The sequence below is a fragment of the Ovis canadensis genome, chromosome 1 (assembly GCF_042477335.2).
Source record: "Ovis canadensis isolate MfBH-ARS-UI-01 breed Bighorn chromosome 1, ARS-UI_OviCan_v2, whole genome shotgun sequence".
Lineage (NCBI taxonomy): Eukaryota > Metazoa > Chordata > Mammalia > Artiodactyla > Bovidae > Ovis > Ovis canadensis.
In genome coordinates, this window is record NC_091245.1 from 26,775,160 (window position 1) to 26,794,734 (window position 19,575).

At 36.9% G+C, this 19,575-nt stretch overlaps 1 protein-coding gene across 10 annotated transcripts in view; it reads left to right on the forward strand.

Annotated features, from left to right (window-relative positions):
- Nucleotides 1-19,575, forward strand: part of OSBPL9 (oxysterol binding protein like 9) — a 169,386-nt gene that overhangs the window by 37,953 nt on the left and 111,858 nt on the right. For 6 of the 10 annotated variants that reach the window (XM_069591272.1, XM_069591280.1, XM_069591251.1 and 3 more), the window contains one exon: nt 15,913-15,991. The exons of the other annotated variants lie outside the window; for them this stretch is intronic. In XM_069591272.1, the coding sequence (XP_069447373.1) occupies nt 15,913-15,991 (79 nt within the window). The remainder of the gene's footprint in view (nt 1-15,912; nt 15,992-19,575) is intronic. 10 annotated transcript variants of the gene reach the window in all.

Here is a 19,575-nt window from a genome sequence, read left to right on the forward strand (position 1 = left end):
CCTTAATGGAGAAGTACAATAGCCAGTTGAGTCCTGGGGTCTGATTTTTTTTTTTCCCCCTTCTGGGACTCAACCAAAAGCAAAACATTAATATTTCCAGGTAACATGAAAAATGGAGAAGTGTTAGTGTTAAAGAGGCAGTGTGGGGGTAGAGACAAGAACAGGTGAAAAATGAAATGGAATTCAAATCCAGATTTGCCACTTACTAGCTTTGTGACTTCAGGGAGCTCATTTATTCAGTTCTGAGTCCTATTTCCTTTACCTCTGGAATGGCCTCATGTCATTTACTCATGTAATTATGAATATCACATTAACAGATACATTATAAAGTATCCAATTCTTAATGAATGATGATTACTGTTGTTACTAATTACTAATGATGAGATGAATATCAGATTCTTAGGAATTCTGCAGGGCCTTAGGAATAACCAAAGTAATCAATAAATATATTGTGACTTTTTGAAAACTGTTAATCCATATGTGACTTTTTTTTTTTTAACCAATCCAGTGAAACTGAGTACTTCATTTATTTATTGTGCTTATCATCAGAGTTGATTGATTCCCTGAGGAAGGAGTCTCATATTCTCTTAGTCCATTACAAGAGAGTATAGCACTGTCCTGTGATGGGTTAATAGTTTTAGCATTGATTTCTTCCAGTGCCTTATTTCAGTGATTCTACATTATTTTTGCATATGTTAACATCTCTGGCATTGGAATGCATTTTATAATCATTGATATCTTAGCATGGACACAATTAGATATTTTAGATTAATGTATAACCTTAAGAGTATCCTTCTCCCCTATCCTCTTAGATCTACATCCTATCTGCATCGTTCTGTCAGTTGTTTTGTCATTTCATTATGAAAAATTACTCTATTGATTTAAGTCCTTCTTTGTTAATTCACTAGCTTGTTTTGCAGGCATCATCTCTTCTCTGTGAATTTGACATTAAGAATCTCTTCTCCGACTTTCTTGTACTAGATGTAAACATCTATTTAATCTCTTGTGATTAGTACACAGATGTCATTAATGCTATTTTCTGAATGTTTATCATATTTTATGGTTATAAATTTAAAAATAAGGTGATAAAAAACGATGTTCCAGGAAAATACCAAAAGAAAGCTAGGAAATAGTATTATTAATAATATCAGAAATAATAGACCTTAAGGCTTGCCTGGATTGATTTCAGAAAGTAAATCTGAGTTTGATTCTAGGAATTATATAACCTTAATCTTCAGCTTTTAAATAAAAATTCCTGGGAATCTAATAATGAACTATTGGTGGTAAAATAAATAAATAATAGACTTTAAGAAAAAGATTAGAATTGTATGGGAAAAGAGGGTACTCAAAACTCAGTGTCACATATATAACATTCTTTGACAATGGTGGAATAAATTAGAAACTCCTTAACAAAACAGTAGCCACGTGCCACCTCACATGGATGCTTCTAAATAATTTATTGGTGAAGGTTGAAATTATAATGGAAATTATGAAATATTTAAATGTGAGTGACAATGAAGGGACCACATGTTAAAGCTGCATCTAAGGCAGTCTGTGATTTATAACCTTAAATGAATATATTATAAAATAGAGATTGAAAATTAATGAGATAAGCATTATAGTCAAAAAATTAAACAAGAAAAAATTAATGATAAAGTAGAAAGAGGAACAATCAAGGAAATTTTTAGGCCAGAGTCACTTATTAATGTAAATGTTAAAATCATGAACAAAAAGCAGCAAACCATACCCCGTAATATATAAACAAAAAGGGTTATGACCAAACAGTTTATTTTGGGAATACTATTAATAGGATTCTAATTTTATAATCAATTAAGATAATTTAACATATTAACTAAATAAAAAGGGAAATTACATGACCATCTGAATAAATGGAAAAGAAGCAGTGAATAAAATGAAACATGCATTCAAGATCAATGCCAGCTAGGAATAGGAAGAGAACATTCTTAACCCAATAAGGAGTATTTGCTAAAATGTTCCAGTGTGCTTAACAGCGAAATAGTAGAAGCATCTACTTTAAAATCAGCAACGAGACAAAGGTGCTTGATTTTTCTGTTTTTGTTTTTTTGAACTGTAGTGCAGTTGATTCACAATATTATGTTAGTTTCAGGTGTACACTGTAGTGATTCAGTATTTTTGCAGATTATATTCCATTATAGGTTATTTCAAGGTAATGACTGTAATAGTCTGTGCTATGAACTATATCTTTGTTGCTTATGTATTTTATACATAGTAGTTTGTATCTGTTAATCCCATAACCCTAATTTGTCTTTCCTCCATTCTCCTCTTTGATAACCACAACTTTTCTATATTTGTGAGTCTGTTTCTATTTTATATATACATTTATTTGAAATATTTTTAGATTCCGCATGTAAGCAATGTCATACAGTATTTGTCTTTCTCTGTCTGACTTATTTCTCTAAGCATAACCCTGAGTCCATCCACTTTGCTGCAAATGGTAGTATTTTGTTCTTTTCTCTGGTGGAGTAATATTTCATTCTATATGTATATGCATATATATATACATCTATGTGTATATATATTGTATGTGTGTTTATACACACACACACACACACACACATTCTCTACATCTTCTTAATCCAGCTGTCTGTTGACTGCACTTGAGTTGCTTCCATGTCTTGGCTGTTGTAGATAATGCTGCTGTGAATATTGGGATGCATGTATCGTTTCAAATTAGTATTTCTGTTTTTTTTCTTTTTCTGGATATATACCTAGGAGTGGAATTGCTGTATTGCATGGTAGTTCTATTTTTAGTTTTTTGAGGAGCCTCCATAACCTCCTTACTGTTTTCCATAGTGGCTGCACCAATTTACATTCCCATCAACAGTGTATAAAGGTTTCTTTTTCTCTGCATCCTCTCCACCATTTGTTATTTGTAGACTTTTTTGACGATAGCCATTTTGACAAGTGTGAGGTGCTATCTCGTTGTGGGTTAGATTTGCATTTCTCTAATGATTAGCAACATTGAGCATCTTTTCATGTGCCTGTTAGCCATCTGTCTTGTTTGGGAAAAAATCTGTTCAAGTCTTCATAGATTGGCTTGTTTGTTTTTTTGAGTTGTATATAAAGTTGCATAATCTGTTTGTATATTTTGGGTATTAACCCCTTGTAGGTTGCATGATTTGCAAATGCTTTATCCCATTCTGTAGGTTGTCTTTTAGTTTCGTTGGCAGTTTCCTTTGCTGTGCAAAAGCTTTTAATTAGGTCCCATATGGGTTTTTGATATTTATTTATTTTGCCATGGGAAGGTGATCCAAGAAAATACTGCTATGATTTGTTTCAAAGAGTATTCAGCCTATGTTCTCTTCTAGGAGTTTTATGGTTTCCAGTCTTATGTTGAGGTCTTCAAACCATTTTGATTTAACTTTTTTTTTATATGCTGTGAGGGAACGTTGTAATCTCACTGTTTTACATGTGACTGTCTGCTGTCCGATTTTCTCAGCATCACTTCTTGAAGAGACTGTCTTTTCTCCATTGTGTATTCTTGCGTTCTTTGTCATTGATTAACTGACCACAGGTTTGTGTGTCTATTTCTGGCTCTCTATTCTGTTCCATTGGTTAATGATTCTGTTCTTATGCCAATAGCTTCTATTTTGATTACTGTGGCTGTATAGTATAGTCTGAAGTGTGGGAGGTTTATACCTCCAGCTTTTTTTCTTTTTTCTCAAGATTGCTGTTGCAGTTCTGGCTTGCTGTGGTTCCATGTGAATTTTAGGATTATTTCTTCTAGTTCTTAAAAATGTCATGGATATTTTGGCAGAGATTGCTACTTCTTTATATATGGTATTCTGGAGGTCCTTGGGAATGCAATAAGATACAAAAGATGTAAGCTTTGGGAACTTGAATCAAAATTAATGTTTGCAGATGATGTTTCTGTAACTGTACTAGAAGTCCTGGCAAACACAAGAATAAGAAACAAAAGAAATCAAAGAAAAAGGATGGAAGTGAAGAATAAACATTATTGATATTTGAAGATAATATGATTTTCTACTTTTAAAAAAATCCACAAAAATTTACATAAATACTGTTTAAATATCTCGGCTTTGGGAAAGGTTTTGGATCTGAAATCGATATATCCATAATTTAAAAAAAGAGATTCTAATAGTAACAAAAAATTCTAAGTTATGTAAGAATATATTTTACAAATAAATATATTCCTTTGATGGAAAAAAAGTAAGCATCATTGAAAGACTAAAGGAAGATCTGAACAGCTATCTCATCTTCCTGCTTATTAGACTCAGTATTATCTGTATGTTTTCCTTAAATTAATCTATAAATACATGTAATTTCAGTCAAAAATCTTAATCAGGCTTAACAAAGAAGTTGACAAGATGATTCTAAAAGTCATTTAAAATGGTAAAGGGGCAAGAAGAATTTGAAGAATAAGGGGTTGGGGGACTTGCCTTTCCAGATGTTAAAACTTTTTAAATGAAACTATGGTGAATTAAAGTAAGTATGGTATTAGTATAAGGGGAAATAAATAGATCAGTGGCATGGAAGAGAAAGCTTAGGAATATTTACATCTATGTAAATTTAGTGTATAACAGCATTACAAATCAGATACTATCACTCAGTAAATGAAGTTGGATCAGTTGGCTGCCCATATGGAGAAAATAAAATTGTTCCCTATCTCATGCTATACACAGAAATGAATTCCAGAAGTATTAAAGGTATAAAATGAATACTCATAAGAATGTATAGAAGAATGTCTCTGTGATATCAGGATAAAGGAAGATGTCTTAAAAAGCAAACAATGATAGAAATGATCGTTAGATTTGACAACATTCAATTTTTAAAACCTTTCAATAGCAATAACAAAAGACTACAATCAGAGGAGAGAAAATATTTACAGTGCATACAGTTGACAGAGGTTTAATATGCAGAATATATAAAGAATTCCTACAAATCAAATAGACAAAAAAGAAAACCCAAAGAACACATACAAATCAGTAGAAAAGTCAAAAGAATGTCCAAAAAGAAAATGTCAAAGGATACACTCAATTCACATAGAAGAAATAAGAATGGCAATAAAAGTGACTTGATTCTTGTTCTCAGTGATTGTCAGAGATTCTGAATTAAAAGTTCAGTAAGATAGTATTTTGATCAGATTACCAAGGTCTTATAAAGTCTAATTTTTATCTAGTGTTGGCCAGCAGTTGGGGATATAGGAACTTTTTTACCCAGTGCTGGTGAGGATATTAATTGGGACAACTGCTTAGGGGAGCAGTTTTATAGTCTGAGGGCTTCCCTGGTGGCTCAGATGCTGTGAGAGAACCGGGTTCAATCCCTGGATCAGGAAGATCCCCTGGGGAAGGGAATGGCTACCCACTGTAGTGTTCCTGCCTGGAGAATTCCGTGGACAGGATCCTAGAGAGCTACATACACTCCATGGGATCTCAAAGAGTTGGACACAACTGAGCAACTAACACTTTGTAATAAGATATGTCTGATTCTACATAAAAAGGAACTCTCTGCCATTTCAGAGTGTTTGTTTAATATGCTCTTGCAGAAATGTTACCAGGAAACATACAGTGATGATTATTGCTGCATTATTGGGATAGGAAAAATTAAAAGTAACCTAAATGTTCTACACAGGGAAATTAGACATTGTGGTATACTTATATAATAGAGTACTATATAACAGACAAAAGTTACATGCATATTCTCAACATGGATAGCGTTTGTGTGTATATGTATGCGTATTCATATGTATACACATATATTTATATTCTTGACATGAAAAGTATATATATTTATTTACTCAATATGAACAAACCTCAAAATAGTATTGAGTGAAAAAAGGAAAGCAAGTTGTTCACCACTCTATTGCTTTCACCAGAAAACTCGATAAATACTTATTGAGTCACTGAATGATGTTGATGCATCATTTCTTGTTTATGCAGCCGTGCCCTTGATCACAGTGGACCTCCAGCTTTCCTGCTTCCCTCTGTGTTGTTGACTCTTCTCTCTCCTCTCTGAACTACGTGCTCTTACAGTGCAGAGATATACCTTATTCCTGTTTATATCCCCTGGCTGTTAATTGCTCCTGGCCCAGAATAGGGATTTAGTAAGTATGTTGAATTAGTGAATATTGCTTATTATACCTATGCCCTGTTAAGAATGAACTTTGGCTCAGGAGTTGGAAGACCTGAATTCTCCTGTCTTTTAGTTGTCAGACCTTAGGCAATATTTTTTTTTAATATACTCTGAGTCTTGGTTTTCTAATTTCTAAAGAGTAACACCTATTCTGCCTAAATCTGAGAGGTCATATTTATGTGTTATATTCATGTGAGATCATATAATGTGAGAATGTGAAAACGATACATGACTGGAAGACTTCTAATATTTCAGCAATGAGGGAAAATGTGCAGTTGTAGAGTCGCAGTGGGAGTAGCTGTGCTGTGTATTCTTAGCACAGGCAACATTCCTTTTAGGAGCCATATGAGCGATCTGTGTCCCAGAGGAGTCATCATTTCTTTTTTATTTTCTTTGGAACCAGTTTACCATTCTACTTTTCTCTTTTGACGAAGGGAGATTAGCCCTGAAATAGCCAGGGTTCTGTTTTTTTCCCAAGACATGAAGCAAAACTATCTTCCTGTCTTTGGTACCAGAACTATGATTATTTCTGAAATATGTTTGTGGATACAGAAGAAAAGAGAAGAGGTGAAGTCAGGAAACTCAACTGATTTCATAACTCCATCTCCCATTACCTTCTGGAACCTGGATAGTGTGACCTGGAGCAGCAGGCACCATGGTGAGCCCAAATCCTGGCAGAACCTGAAAGGTTGATCATCTGAAACCTTCAGAAGAAAAATCAGGGAAAGTCACTGAAAGATATATATGCTTATTATGTTGGCACAATGAGTCATAAAAGCAGGGATGAAGTAAAAACTTTGAAATTTTGATGAGTTAGCATAACAAAGGACTTTGCTTAATGATAGAATATTATTTCATATATGGAGTAGAAAAGGGAATTTTGCTTTACCAGATATAAAGATAAATAGTATAAACCCAGATTAGGGGAGAGGAAGGATGTTTGGTGGAAGACAGCTTGGGGAAATTGGTAAACCTCAAACTGCCCATCTATAGAATTTGATGAGAGATGAGAGGTAGGCATGGAGCAAATCACTGAGGGTCTTTGGGCTAGGCCATGATACAGTGACCATATCCCCTAAACCAGGATACTCCTCTAAGAATAAAAGGGGGTTCTATTCATCATTATGCTAGGATAACAGGAATAAAACAATAGCTCCAATGCTTTGGCCTCCTGATCTGAAGAGCCGACTCATTGGAAAAGACCCTGATGCCGGGAAAGATATGAGGGCAGGAGGAGAAGCGGGCAACAGAGAATGAGGTTGTTGGATGGGCATCACTGACTTGATGGACATGAGTTTGACCAAACTCCGGGAGATAGTGAAGGGTAGGTAGGGAAGCCTGGCGTGCTGCAGTCATGGGGTCTCAAAGAGTCAGACATGACTTAGCAACTGAACAACAACAAACAATAATAGGAATAATCTGAAACTGTTGCAGATAAACCGGATCATACAGCGTGCCTTATTTCAATGTAAAGAAGAGCTACTGATATGATTACAAGGAGTGGGAGGTTAAAATAAATTTTAGGCAGGAGACTTGGACAAGTCTGAATAATAATCTTGGTTGGAACAGAGAGAGAGAGGTGGGTCATTTGCTAGATGAGGCTGTATAATGGAGAAAGATTGTTGGTATTATTTTTGTTGTTGTTAAAGAGTGTAAAGTCTTGGCATATGTAAATGACGTTGAGAAGGAGCCAGTAGAAAGAAGAGGAGCTGAAGATTAGAGTCAGAGGCCTGAAGAAAGGTAATAGGCCCTTTTTCAATTACGACAAGTGAAAAGAAGCAAGACTGGGTATGGATGCAGATGAATCTTCAGGTGGGAGGGCATAATAGGTGTAGAGTTCCTACCTAATGACTATTTAGGTTGTTGAGGGTTCAAGGAAAGTAGAGAAGATTTTAAATAGCTACTGTGGACAATGGAAGAGAGACCAATAGCAAGACAAGGATGCCCCCTACTCTCCTTATATTCAACATTGCCTGCCACTCTAGGGTCAATCTGAAACCAGGCAGTCCTAGCCAATGAATAAAACAAGAAAAATAAATATAAAGTGTGAGGATTGGAGTAGAAGAAATAAAATTGTTATTATTCATGGCAGCTTTAATTGAACATATAGAGAATCCAAAAGAATCTGCAGATAAACTAAAGAATTGAAAAGTGAATTTAGCAAGGTTAGGAGATCCAAGGACACTATACAAAAATAAACTGTATTTCAATATATCAGCAACTTGTAATTAGAAAATAAATTTTAAAAAATGAGAACATTTACCATAGCATCAAAACATTAATTACTTAGGTATAAATATTAACAATAGGCAGATAAGACCTTTACTCAGAAAACTATAAACACTGAAGTTATATATGTACCTATGGCTGACTCATGTTGATATATAGCAGAAACCAACACAACATTGTAAAGGAGTTGTCCTCTAATTTAAAATAAATATAAAAAAAAGACCTAAATAAATGGCAGTCCCAGTTTGTTCCCAATCAGTATCCTAATAAGTGAGTATGTAAAAAGTGTGTGTAAAACTTATTCAACTGCTGACTGTAAAGTTTATAAAGGGCCAAGAATATTCACTTTTGATTCCTGTCTTAGTCAACAAAGAGACCCCAGTAGATATGGCAACTTCTCTTACCTGCCATTCTAGGGAGAACTGGCTATGACCATGGTCGTGATGTTGATTTACAATTTATAAAGGCCAAAAGACAAATGTTGGAGGACTTATTCCATTTGATTATTGTTGTTGTTCAGGTGCCAAGTCATGTCCAACTCTTCACGGCCCCACGTACTGCAGCATGCCAGGCTTCCCTGTCCCTCACCATCTTGTAGAGTTTGCCCAAGTTCATGTCCATTGAATTGGTGATGCCATCCAACCATCTCCTCCTCTGTCACCCTCTTCTTCTGCCTTCAGTCTTTCCCAGCATCAGGGTCTTTTCCAGTGAGTCAGTTGTTCACATCACCTGAAACAGAGATGTAGAGACTTCCGGATGATAACATAGGAGAATACTTTCATGGCATTAGGATTAGTAAAGATTTCCTAAAGAAGATACAGAAAGCACAACCATAGTTGTAAAACCAATACATTTTACTGCGTTAAAGTTAACTCTTCATGAAAAGACATCATTATGAGAGTACAAAGGCTGGCAAGAGGGTGGGAGAAAATATTTGCCTAATTCATAACTATGAAAGATTCATGTCCAGGATATATTTTAAAAAACCTCCTAAAATAAATAGAAAATGGTAGTCTAGTCTATTCAATAGACAAGAAACTTGAACTGTTTCACAAAAGTCTCGCCAAATGGTCACGAACATAAAAAGATACAAACTTTGTTGTTTTCAGGGAAATATAATTAGGACCACTATGAGCTACTAGTACTCACCTGCCAGAATGACTAATGTAAAAAAAGTATTAGTGAAGATGTAGAACAATTGAAATTTCATACACTATAGGTTGGAGTATTTTTGGCTCAATGAGTATGTCAAGGGTATATCTTGTCACCCTGCTTATTTAACTTATGTGCAGAGTACATCATGAGAAATGCCAGACTGGATGAAGCACAAGCTGGAATCAAGATTGCTGGAAAAAATGTCAATAATTTCAGATATGCAGATGACACCACCTTTATGGCAGAAAGCAAAGAAGAACTAAAGAGCTTCTTGATGAAAGTGAAAGACGAGAGTAAAAAAGTTGGCTTAAAACTCAACATTCAGAAAACTAAGATCATGGCATCTGGCCCCATCACTTCATGGCAAATAGATGGGGAAACAATGAAAACAGTGACAGACTTTATTTTTTGGGCTCCAAAATCACTACAGATGGTGACTGCAGCCATGAAATTAAAAGACGCTTGCTTCTTGGAAGAAAAGCTATGACCAACCTAGACGGCATATTAAAGAGCTGAGACATTACTTTGCCAACAAAGGTCTGTCTAGTCAAAGCTATGGTTTCTCCAGTAGTTATGTATGGATGTGAGAGTTGGACTATAAAAAAAGCTGAGCACCGAAGGATTAATGCTTTTGAACTGTAGTGTTGGAGAAGTCTCTTGAGAGTCCCTTGGGCTGCAAGGAATTCCAACCAGTCAATCCTAAAGGAAATAAGTCCTGAATATTCATTGGAAGGACTGTTGCTGAAGCTGAAACTCTAATGCTTTGGCCACCTGATGTGAAGAACTGAGTCATCTGAAAAGACCTTGATGCTGGGAAAGACTGAAGGCAGGAAGAGAAGGGGATGACAGTGGATGAGATGGTTGGATGGCATCACCAACTCAATGGACATGAATTTGAGCAAGCTCCAGGAGTTGGTGATGGACAGGGAAGCCTGGCGTGCTGCAGTCTTGGGGTCGCAAAAAGTTGGATACGACTGAGCAACTGAACTGAGAACTGTTTGACAGTGCCTATTAAAATTGGTGTGTGCAAACCATAAGACTTAGCAAATTCATTCTTACATTGTATCTACTAGAAATATAAGCATATGTATACATATATATAACACAAAGATATGAATGACAATGTCATAGCAGCATGATTCTAATAACCTAAGACTGGAAAACAACATAAATGTCCATCTGCAATGAAATTGATAAATTGTGGATATTCCTACAAAAGAATATACATATAGCAATAGAAATGAACAAACCATTGCTACGTGCAGTATCTTGGGTGAATTTCACAAACATGTTGAGTGAAAGAAGCCAGACACAAAAGAAAATATGTGATATGAGTCCATTTGTATGGAGACGGACAAAACTACTTTTAATGTTAGAAGTAGGGATGCTGTTTGGCTTTGGGATGGAGGACAAGGCTAATGATTAGGAAAGGGTACAAGGAGAGCGTTTCTTTATTGAGCTTGTACAGTTATGATTTGTGTATATGTTTGTTCAGTCACTAAGTTGTGTCTGGCTGTTTGCCATCCCATGGACTATGGCACACCAGGCTTCCCTGTCCTTCACCATCTCCCGGAGTTTGTTCATATTCATGTCCAGGGAAGCACGCCAGGCTTCCCTTGTGGCTTAGTTGGTAAAGAATCCACCTGCAATGAAGGAGACTGGGGTTCGATCCCTGGGTTGGGAAGAACCCCTGGAGAAGGGAAAGACCACCCACTCCAGTATCTGGCCCCTGGAGAATTCCATGGACTGAGTAGTCCATGGGGTTGCAAAGAGTCGGACACTACTGAGCGACTTTCACTTTCATGTCCATTCAGTTGGTCATGCTATCTAACCATCTCATCCTCTGCCTCCCTCTTTTCCTCCTACCCTCAATCTTTCCCAGCATCTAGGTCATTTCCAATGAGTCAGCTCTTCATATCAGGTGGCCAAAGTATTGGAGCTTCAGCTCCAGCATCAATCCTTCCAATGAATACTCAGAGTAGATTTCCTTTAGAATCAACTGGTTTGGTCTTCTTGCAGTCTAATGGACGCTTAAGAGTCTTCTCCAGCACCATGATTCAAAAGCACCATGATTCATCAGTTCTTTGGTACTCAGCCTTCTTTATGGTCCAACTCTCACATCTGTACATGACTGCTTACCTTTCAGTATAACGTTATTTTCAAGTGATGTATGTAAAATGCTTATCATAGTGGCTGGTTTATTACTGCCAGTTCACTAACTGACAGTGTTAACTTTTTTACTATGGTTCAGTTCTCTGTAATGACTAGGTCAAGGACAATGCTGTCCAGTAGAATTTACTGCAATTATTAAAATGTTCTGTATCTACAGTGTCTAGTCCCATAGCCTCTGGCCACATGGGGCTATTGAGTATTTGAAATATGACTGAAGAATTTATTTAAAGTTTTGCTTAATAAAAAAGTTTTACTTAATTTTACTCAATTATAATTAAAATTTAAATACCTTTATGTGACTAACAGCTGTCGTATTGGATATGGTAAGATATCCAGGTCTAAGGAATTGACATGGGAATGAGTCAATGAAGGAGAAAGACAGTGAAGTTTATTTTAGTTGAATAATCATGAAACTGAGAGGCCAGAGTGTCAGATGAATTATGCATCTGTACACTGAAGAATGCTCAGGGCAATGGCAAGACTGCGTTGGCATTGGAGGTAGTTAGGTAGGTTCCAGAGTCTTCAAAGAAGCATTTGGATAGAGGAGGGGAAAAATGTAATGGACCAAGAAAGAATGCTCTTTCCCCTGTGGGTTGTCAAAGATACTTGGATAGAAATGTTACTGAAGCACAACTTAAGTAGTTAAGAGTCATTGAAAGAACAAGTTTTAAAACAGAAGTGGTTAGGAGCAGTAGCAGTGCTTCAGAGCGGTGTTCTGTGACAAAACTCTAGTGTAGTAAAGAAGTATTGAAGAGCTGTGAGAGTAAAACTTGGTGCAGAGGTGGGAAAGGAAGCTAATTGCCAGGAGTAGGTGAAAGGTTAAGGTGTGGGCAGTTTTCAAAAAGCTCCTCTCGGTGAAAGCAGTAAGAAAGGAGGTGGTCGCTAGTGGGAATGTGGTGTTTTGCTTTTGTTTAGCAAATGGTAGGAACTGAACTTGAGGAAGGACATGAAAAAGTGAAATTGCTTGGTGTTTTCTTTCAGTGCATGGAGGAAATCTTGAGGCTGAGTACCTACAGGGTCTCTGTGAGGTGAGGAAGAAGTGGCTGGGTGATGACATAGAAATGTTGATTGGGCCAGATCTTGAACCATCTTGAATGGCATTATGAAGAATTGTTGGCTTTATCTCATAGTTCATGGAGAGCCAAGGAAAGTTTTAACTATATGAGGCTCCTGTAAGAGTTTGTGCTTTATAAATACTATTCTGGCAATATCGAGGACTATGGACTAAAGGTAGCCAGACTGAAGACAGATTGCTTCATCAAGCAAGAAGTGATGAAACCCTGAAATAGGGCCATAACAGTTAATAGAATGAAGAGGAGTTGGGAGAATTTGGGATTATAGTTTGGAAGTGGAATGAGCACAGCTTATGGTGATGGAATAAGGGAGAACAAGTGTTAGAACCGAGAGGTTTCTGAGTTGACTAGTTAACTGATGAATTTATATTAAGGGGCTAAAAAGAATGAACCCACGTTTGGGATGGTGGTCAGTTATTATATCTCAACAGTTGAGATATAACTCACCCATTTAAAGTAGACATTTCAGTGTTTTTGGTGCAACTACCATTACAATTTCAATTTTAGAATTTTTTTAATCACCTTATAAGGAAACTCATACCTATTAGCAGTTACTCCTCATTTTACCCTACCTCCTTCTCCTACCTCCCAGCCCTGGGCAACCACTAAACTATTCTTAGTCTCTATGAATTTGCCTGTTTGGGACATTTCATATAAATGGAAGCATACAATATGTCCTTTGTGACAAGCTTCTTTTATTCAGCATGTCTTCAAAGTTCATCCAAGTAGTGGTCACTTTTTGCCTTGTTTTATGTGTATTCATCTCTTTACATATTTTGTCTCCTCTACCGGAGGCACTATTGTTATATATTTTAAGCCTGTATCTATTAACAGCATATTTGCGTATTTAGTTATGACTTAGCAGATATTTGCTGCATCATAAAGTTAGAAGGTTAACTCCACTAAGCATGAAATTAATTTAACCTGAATGAGTTGCTCCCACACATGCTTACCCACCAAGATGTGTCTTTATTTGCTGTCATAGAATATTAGGTACCATGCCAAATGGTTCTGGTTCTGCCGTTAACTCTTTATGACCTGGGTATGTCATTATATTCTGGATACACTTTCTGTATCTGAAAATAGTTATAAAAATCCCTACCCTATATAGTATAGAGGAATGACTAAGATAATGCAGGTTGGTAGGATTTGGATAGAATTGGGGTTCATCCGGACAGTCTCTGAGAAGAAAGAGGAACAGGTTTCCTCTCCTATCTGAAAGATGAGTATTCTTATGAAACCTTTTGTAAGGCAAAATGGCGAAAGCAGAAAAGCAATTACCTTAGGATGCTGCTTCCTAACGTATACAGAAAACAAATAGAGATAAAGCCCAGATGCTCTCTGATACAGTTCAAAGCTGACAACTTGATGCTGAGATGCTGAGTGTAGTTCCTGAGGAGGGAGCTTAGCGGTTCTACTCTTACTGTTTGTGGTGTGTCCTGCCTCTGTAATGGCCTAGGGCAAAACAAATCTGAATGCTGTTTTTGCTTTTCACCTATTTTCTGGAAAATTTCCAGCTTTCTTCTGGTGAGTGAAAACAGGTACAGCCTTTACAATGGGGTTACATACAGTAAACCTAGTGTAAGTCAGAAATGCATTTAATACACCTAATGTACTGAATACCATGGCTTAGGCTCACGTGCCTTAAACATGTTCAGAACACTTATGTGAGCCTATAGTTGGGCAAAATCATCTCTCACAAAGCCTGTTTTATAATATAGTATTGAATAGCCCCAATATTCTTGCCTGGAGAATCCCATGCGCAGAGGAGCCTGGTGGGCTACAGCTCATGGAGTTGCAGACTCGAATGTGACTAACACACACACATGTTGAATAGCTCATGTAATTTATTGAATACCGTACTAAAAACCGGAGTGGTTAATTGGATACAGGAATGGTTGTCAGTGTTCGTTGTTCCGCCTTGTGATCACGTGGCTGACTGGGAGCTGCTGCCCAGCATCGTGGGAGAGTATCACCACATACTGCTCGCTCAGGAAAAGACCCAAATTCAAAATTCAGAGTATGATTTCTGCTGAGTATTTATGGCTTTCACACCTGTAAAGTTGAAAAGTCCTAAGTCAAACTATCATAAGTTGGGACGAGCTATACTAATGAAGGTCTTTTGTAAAAGTAAAGTGGCATGGGTGACCTGTAAATGTTTGACTCTATTGCCTGAAACTCCTGGGATAGGAGTAGCCCTTTTTCACAAGATTTGGAATTTTGGCCCCTTGAGTCCTTTCAATCCCATTTTACAAGGTCCTGCTTTTGTCGGTGGTACCACTGACTGCTTCTTTTGCCATCAACCTGGGGCGTTGTAGTTGTGTCAGGTTCTCTAGCTATTCTGTTTGGAATACCTTAGCACCCTTATTTCTTAAGAACACTGACCAGTAGCCTCCCTGTTTTTCATAGCGTTATATTGTTTTAATATGGCTGCATATAGTTGAATACAAAAAAAGATAAAGTTTAAAACCCACTCTATCCACCTTCCTGAAACAAGCAACTTATAACTGCAGGCCTACCTTACCCCTCTCTTTTGGAGAATTGTTCATGCTTTTATTTAAAAAAAAAACATATACTGAGTGTGTACTTGAATGCCATGTCTCACAATAAAATAGTCCTCAGATCTCATAACAATTCAGTGGGAGAAGGCAGACATAGATGATCACATGATATGGAAGTGCAGTAGCAGCGCACACCTGGAAGCAGCCACTGGGACAGGGTTTTGAAGCAATTGTCACCTGGTGTTTCTTTACTAATAAATATAACACAGAAGCAGCCTGATGAAAAGCACTGATGTTCTTTGAGCCTCAGAACAACTGAGGTGACTCCCATTTTAGAGAGCAATCCGAAACTCAGAAAGGGTCAATGGCTGGGTTTTAAATAGATTCTAGACTTAGATACTATGTTTATTCCCTTGTCCTCACTATATCCTTGCCCCTTAAGCAAGAGTAGGAAGTACCCTTGCAGACTACTACAGTGCTCTGCCACCCCCCTCCTCTGTAAGCAAAGCTGGAGTCTCAGGTTCCCTTTTCTGTGTCTAGCCTGCTTCCAGTGTCGTCGGTGCATTGAGCATTCCAGGGCTGTAGCAGTAGCGAATATTGCTGATGTCATTGTTTGCCTTATTGGGATTTTGCTCTTTGTTTCACAGGGAGCTGTGATTGGTATAGACGATGAGGACGACAGCACCTTCACAATAACTGTTGATCAGAAAACCTTCCATTTCCAGGGTGAGCTGAAAGAAGAGATTTTTTTCTCTTCGCAGTCCCAACTGCTTCTTTCCTTCTCCTGTGGGTTGTTTGCTGGATGACTAGAATGGTTTTTACAACTGATCCTGTATGAACGAGTGCACAGGAACGTTCTGGATGAAGTGGTACTGCAGGTTAGGCAGGGATTTAATCATATCTGCAGCGGATACAGATCTCTTTGAAACATCTGTGGATCTGGCTGCAACTGGAGATTAAAAATTTAAACGATAAAAATCAGTGAAGGGAGAGAGTAATGGGCTGCTGCTGCTGCTGCTGCTGGCTTGTGTTTACAGAAGGTTGCTGATCTTCTTTATCGAGGAGTATGGCTCTGCTTCTGCATGAAGAGTCTAAAGACTGATTGTGAAGGTTGCAGTGTTTGTCCCTGTAAAACTCAAAATATAAATTAAATTGAAGCTAGTGGTAGCCTTTGGCTTAAGGTTTCGCTTTGCTTCAAGAACTACAAGTTTGCATTCATTTCATCTGCATTCTGTGTCTTGTCTGCCAGCCGTCATTTCTCTGCTATTATCCTTTTTATAGTTAATAACACCAAATGCCATCTGCCACTGCTATGTTTCGGCATTGCATGCTCTGGTTCACCGGTAGAAAGGGTAAGGTACTGGATGATCATTCTCATTTCATCTTGCTTTGAAAACTCTAAACCAGCAAATAAAAATCAGTTTTAATGATCCTGTTCTAATGTACTCTCATCTGTTAGGAGTGTCTATTAGCTTTGATACTAATGTTTTTGCTATTTTGCCTATCGAGAGTAACCTCTATTTTATATTTAAAGCAGCCCAAGAAACTTAGAAATTGAGAATATTTGCACTTTTTCTGAACTACAAGTGACAGTGCACTGTGATAGATGCTAGGTATAACAGGATAAAAAAAATAGTAAATCAATTTATTGTTTTAAAATTTTTTGGTTATGAAGTCTAACAGTGACCAGATACGTTATGTGAGATGTTCAGACAGCTATTGTCCTTCTGTATTAGGATAGTATATTGCAGTAATTTTTCTTCATTGTCTTGTTGGCACATAGAAATGAAAGATGCAGCTTATATATAATAAAGACAAGCCAATGTACTCACTTGTGATATCTCTAATGCTTTTAGGAAAAAGCATTCTTAGAGTATTTATTATGTTTGGTCATATTTTTTTACTCAGAACTGCTTTTAACTAATAATGCTTTCTTGAAATTTTCTACTACATTTAATTTCATAAAACATTTAAAATCTTAGTTTAAGAAAGTCCATGGCCTTTACTTTTAGGTTAAATATATAATGCTGCTTATCAGTGAAACCAGATAATACTCACACTCTGGAACTCTTTACTTGAATGAACTTGAATACTTTAATGTATTTCAAGTAGTAGCTGCTAGATACAGGTAAAGACTGCAGCATGAAATTCTCTCCTCTGCAGTTACTAAGAAGACATCTTCTTTGGACTTCAGAAGCTGTATTGTTTGTCTGTTTAAAGGAGAGGAGACTCAGGCCTCTAGAGTAAAGGCACCTGTACCTTCTCTGATTTAAATTATTTATGTTAAACTGATCTTCCCTTTAACACTTCTGTATTTATGTTGTTTGCCTGTAAAACAAATGATTCCTTTAATGAATCATTTAAATGGCAAGGATAAATAAGTGTTATATGTATTTTTAAAATGGATACTTAGTTCTGAGACTGTTGGATTCATTAGTTTGTTTTCTACTGTAATAGTTTTGGAAGTCTCAGAAACATGAGATTATTTGGCTTTTGTAAAGAACTCTAATATTCTTTATATTCTTGGACATAATAAGAATTATTTTGCATTCATAGGTCCTTGCTCATAAGTTTGCTGAAAAATTGATGAAATTTTCAATGTCTAAGGTCTTATATTCTTGATTAGAATTGAAAGCAAGTTAAGATGGATATACATTAGCATGTGTGTAAATGTGTTGACTTTTTAAAGTTTAATATAACAGAATTTTTTGAAGCAAGTGAAGTATCAATTGAGACATCTATAAAACAAATTCTGCTTACTTTCAACTCTTAAAGGGAAAGCTAGAATTTGTTTAGATCCACTAATTTGTTCAACATCTATTTCAGACGTTATTGTAAGTTCTGGGGATACAGTAGTGAACAAAATATAAAATTCCTCCCCTCTGTAGCATCTAATCTGATAGAGGAGAAAGCCAATAAATAAGATGAATTGGTAAAATATAAGGAAATAAGACAGTGCCAAGTCCCGGGGAGGAAGGAAAAAACACAGGAAAGGAAAAAATGAAATAGAAGTGTGTGTATTTGTAGGGGGTGGTTTAAAATTTTAGATGGCTGGGGAGACTCATTGGGATCATGCCTTTCAGTGAAAGACCTGAAGGAAGTGAGGGAACAAGCTTATATGGCTTTGTTGGGGATGATGGTGAAGAGTAAATCACTCCAGGCGAAGGAAATATTAAGTGCAAAAGGGTGTGCCGGCCATATTTGAAGACCAGCAAGGAGGCCAGCTCTGGTTGGAGTGCGGATAACCATGGGGAGGGTAGTGTGAGATGATGTCTAAGAGGTAACGTTGTATGAGGCCTTATATGACACAGTAAGGACACTGAATTTTACTGAGATAAGAAGCCATTATAGATGGTTTTAAGCAGAGGAGTGACCTGATGTGATTTTTAAACAGTTATCACCCTGGGCACTGTTTTGAGAATAAGATGCAAGAGGCAGGAACAGAGCAGAGAAACTAATTAGGAGGCCAGAGTAATCCAGAGGAGAGATGATGGCGGCTCCCACAGGGTAGCAGTGGGAGTAGAGAGGTAGTGAGAAGCGGTTGAATTGTGCATGTGTGTTTAATCAACTCTATTGAGGTATAATTAATATGCAATAAAATGTATGCTGTATAAAATTCAGTGAATATTGACGAATTTACTTACTCATATAGCTGCTACCATAATCAAGGTCTGGAACATTTCTGTCATCCAGAAGATTCTTTTATTCTTTTGTGAGTCTACGCTCCAGCCCCTGGCTCCAGACAGCAACTGATCTACTTTCTATCGCTAAAGATTAGATTTTTCTTTTGGAGAGGTTCACACAAATAGAATCTTTCAGTATGTACTCTTTTTTGTCTGGCTTTATTTTAGCTCAGTATGTTTTTAGTACTCGTCCATCTTGTTGCATGTATTGGTAATTCCTTTTATATTGCTAAGTAGTAGTTTGTTGTTAGATATTATATATTTTTGAAGGTTGTACTGTAGCATGTGAAAAAAAGACAGTAGGAAGACAGGATGACACCATATTTTTGATTTGAGTGAGACTGGAGTTGCCATTAACTGAAGTGGAGAACCAGTTGGGGGTGGCGGACAGATGGGCGTCGAGAGCTTAGCCTTGGAGATGCTTATAATCAAGTTCTAGATGCCTATCAAATGTCCAAATGGAGATGTCAAGTAGGCAATTGAAGTGTGGCGTTCAGGAGAAAAGTTCAGGCTAAAATAATAAATTTGGGGGTCATTGGCATTTGGGAGGAAGTATGGAGAGAAAAAAGAAGAGGTCCAAGTAATGAACTCTGGAACACTTTAACATTTATTAGAGGCACAGAGAAG